Source organism: Hypanus sabinus, chromosome 26 (genome assembly GCF_030144855.1).
Source record: "Hypanus sabinus isolate sHypSab1 chromosome 26, sHypSab1.hap1, whole genome shotgun sequence".
In the NCBI taxonomy this organism is placed as follows: domain Eukaryota; kingdom Metazoa; phylum Chordata; class Chondrichthyes; order Myliobatiformes; family Dasyatidae; genus Hypanus; species Hypanus sabinus.
This window is the reverse complement of record NC_082731.1, coordinates 10,662,578-10,665,667: the sequence shown is the minus strand read 5'-3', so window position 1 is coordinate 10,665,667 and position 3,090 is coordinate 10,662,578. Positions and strand designations below refer to the sequence as shown.

Genomic DNA, 3,090 nt, shown 5'->3' with positions numbered 1-3,090 from the left:
ATGTACAGGAAGAATGAGAAACTGTTCAGCCTTCATCCCTTCCATTGCAGAACCAACATTACCCAATCTCAGCCATTAAGTTGCACTATGCAGAAAGTTTAGAGGCCAAGCTCCACAATATAATTAACTCAATCAGCAAAGCACGCGAAATAAAGGGCCTTAAGCTTCGATATATAATAAACAAAATGCTGTTTATCAAAACATCCCTGCCATAAAACACTCAATCTATTTGAATGGTGCAATGACAATAAACACTTAATCAACATCAGCAAAACCAAAGAGCTGATTATCAATTACAGGAGGTAAAAGCCAGAGGTCTGTGAGTCAATGTTCATTTGGTGTTCTGAAGTAGCAAGGATCAGGAACAAATTAATCAGCGTTACCATATCAGAGGATCTGTCCTGAGACTAGCACATAAATGCCATCACAAAGAAAGCATAACATTGCCTCTACTTTCCTAGGAGTTTGTGTCAAATCAATATGTCATCTAAAACTCTGATAAAATTTCCATAGATGTGCAGTGAAGAGTACCCTAACTGGTTGCATCACGGCCTGATATAGAAACACCAATGCCTTTAAATGGAAAGGTGTAGAGAAATTCATGGATACAGCTCTGTTGATCAGAAGCAAAGCCCTCCCCACCATTTACAAGGAGTACTGCCACAAGTGTAATGCCTTAGTTCACATTTTTACTGTTATGCTGTAGGTATTTCATTTAGTAGTTCTGTAAGGGTTGCTGTTCTGCCTACAACCTGTTTGGGTTATTGTTGAAGATAAGGGATGATGTGGAATGTGTGCCATCCACCTAGCGCGGGGGTCGGCAACCTGCGGCTCCCGAGCCATTTGTGGCTCTTTCACCTCTGTGCTGCGGCTCCCTGTGGCTTTGGGAAATAATTGGTCAGTATTTAATTAAAATGTATTTTATGTTAGTTTGTTAGCTTTTGAAATGTAATTATGGTGATCTTGTACAACCTAAGTGTAGCAACACATTTCCTGCCACATCCGAAACGGCTCACAATTAGCCAGCATTCCGGCTAAGGGAGATAGCCTACGGGGGTTTGTGAGTACGCGTCTTTTGCAGCATCTGCGTCCATGGGGGCTGGGTTGAGGGAGGCTTAAAAGCAAGGCTGTTTAGTTCGAATAAAGCTATCTTTGACTGCAGTTTACTGACACCGCTACAACGTGTTTTTATCGCTGGCTGTCCAGACGGAAGGTGCTGAAACGCTTTGTCGCGTGTCTGGAAGAAGTGAAAACTTTCCTGGGCAGCAAAGGGCTCACCTTTCCTGAGCTGGAACAGCCAGAGTGGCTGGAAAAGCTACACTTCATGGTAGACATGACAGCGCACCTGAACACGCTGAACACAGCTCTTCAGGGGAAAGGACGTACAGCCCTGCACATGTTGGAGGATGTTTTGGCATTCGAGCGCAAGTTGACAGTGCTTGCCAGAGATTTACAGAAAGGCACTTTGTCTCACTTCCCCAATTTGAGAGAGTTCAAACAAGGTCACGACATGATAATTTCGGAGTATTTACATTCTGCAATCATCGCAATGCAAACATCGTTTGGGAAACGCTTCTGTGAGTTCAGAGAGGAAAAAAACACATTATCCTTCCCGGTCACTCCCTTAAGCATCGATCCTTCCCTACTGAATACGACTGCATTGGCAGGTGTGAATCAACCTGATCTTGAGATGGAACTGGCCGACATAGCCGACAAAGACATATGGGTGTCCAAGTTTAGACGCTTGACAGCAGACCTTGAAGATGTTGCCCGTCAGAAGGCCGTTCTTGCTCAGAAACACAAATGGAGTGATATTGAAAACCTCACAGATGACAGCTTGCGATCCTGTGTAAAGATGAAGGTGACATCATACAGCCCTGATGTGCAGACGCTGTGCGCTGAGGTCCAGGAGCAGAAATCCCATTAACCAAGTATGATAAATATTTTAATTGCCTATTATTTTACTTATATTCATATTTTTTCATTGTTCAGTGAAATAGTCCTTTCATTTTTCAGGATGACAGCTGGCTGACGTTATTTTTGGTTTGCTGCTGGCGGAAAATTTAAGTTCGGCGTTTTTCATAAATACAAGAAGGACTCAAATAGACATTGAATATTTTACTTAAAAGTAACTTTCAACCCAACGTCTTTTTTTCGGAGTTCAAAATGTTTTTGTTGCATGCAGAAATGTAATTTCGTTTTCTCTGCAGGAGTTCATCAATTTCATAAATGCAACACATTATAGTTTGTTTATACATAGCATAAAGGCAAAAAAAAACGTTGTATGCAGTGTTATTTCATTTTAAATGTCAAACGGGTTTTGCGGCTCCCAGTGTTTTCTTTTCTGTGGGAAACGGGTCCAAGTGGCTCTTTCAGTGGTAAAGGTTGCTGACCCCTGACCCTAGCGGGAGGTTTTCTTCATGAAAGATGATAAGGTTGGGCTTGAGGTTTTCTTTTGCTCGAGAGGAGATGAAGAGAGAAGACACTGGGGAGAACCGGTCGTAGCATATGATCAGTGGGAGACCCGTTTGTTCGAGGTGGATTGTGAGTGACATTTGGAAGGTGGAGTGTTGTTCACGTGGACTGACGGCCCAGTGCATCAGTGACAGAGAAGTTCAAGATGAGCTCCAACTTGTGCACATTTGACTGTTTCATTTAGAATAAGCCCTTTTCTTTTTGTTATTCTTTACTAACCCTTAAGTTAAGATTCATAAACATAATTTTTTTAATCATATGCAGTGTACTGTCTTATTTTGTGGCATTAATTTGTAACAGGGTAGCAAATGACACAGCACCTACACAAACCGAGGTTTGGGTTAGGATCAAGCATGCCTCAATCTCATGAGTTTGGCAGGGCCAGTGTTGGTTTCCCTGGACTTACACAGCCAAAGAAACTGGAGTGTTTCACAACAAATTAGCATCCATCTTCATGGATCCTCATCATCTAGGCCATACTCTCTTTTTGCAACTACCATTGGCAGGAGATACGGGAGCCCTCAGTCCCACTTCAGGAACAGTTATTACCTACAAGCAACAGGCGGCTGAACCAGTGCAGATAACTTCACTCAGCTCAGTGCTGGATGAGCTTTA

At 42.6% G+C, this 3,090-nt stretch overlaps 1 protein-coding gene across 1 annotated transcript; it reads left to right on the top strand.

Moving 5' to 3' along the window:
- Positions 1-804: 804 nt before the first annotated feature.
- On the top strand, positions 805-2,228 carry LOC132381766 (general transcription factor II-I repeat domain-containing protein 2-like). Its single transcript, XM_059951336.1, has 2 exons — positions 805-1,931; positions 2,017-2,228. The coding sequence occupies exon 1, from the start codon at positions 1,325-1,327 to the stop codon at positions 1,925-1,927; it is 603 nt and encodes a 200-aa protein (XP_059807319.1). The 5' UTR covers positions 805-1,324; the 3' UTR covers positions 1,928-1,931; positions 2,017-2,228.
- The last annotated feature ends 862 nt before the right edge of the window (positions 2,229-3,090 follow it).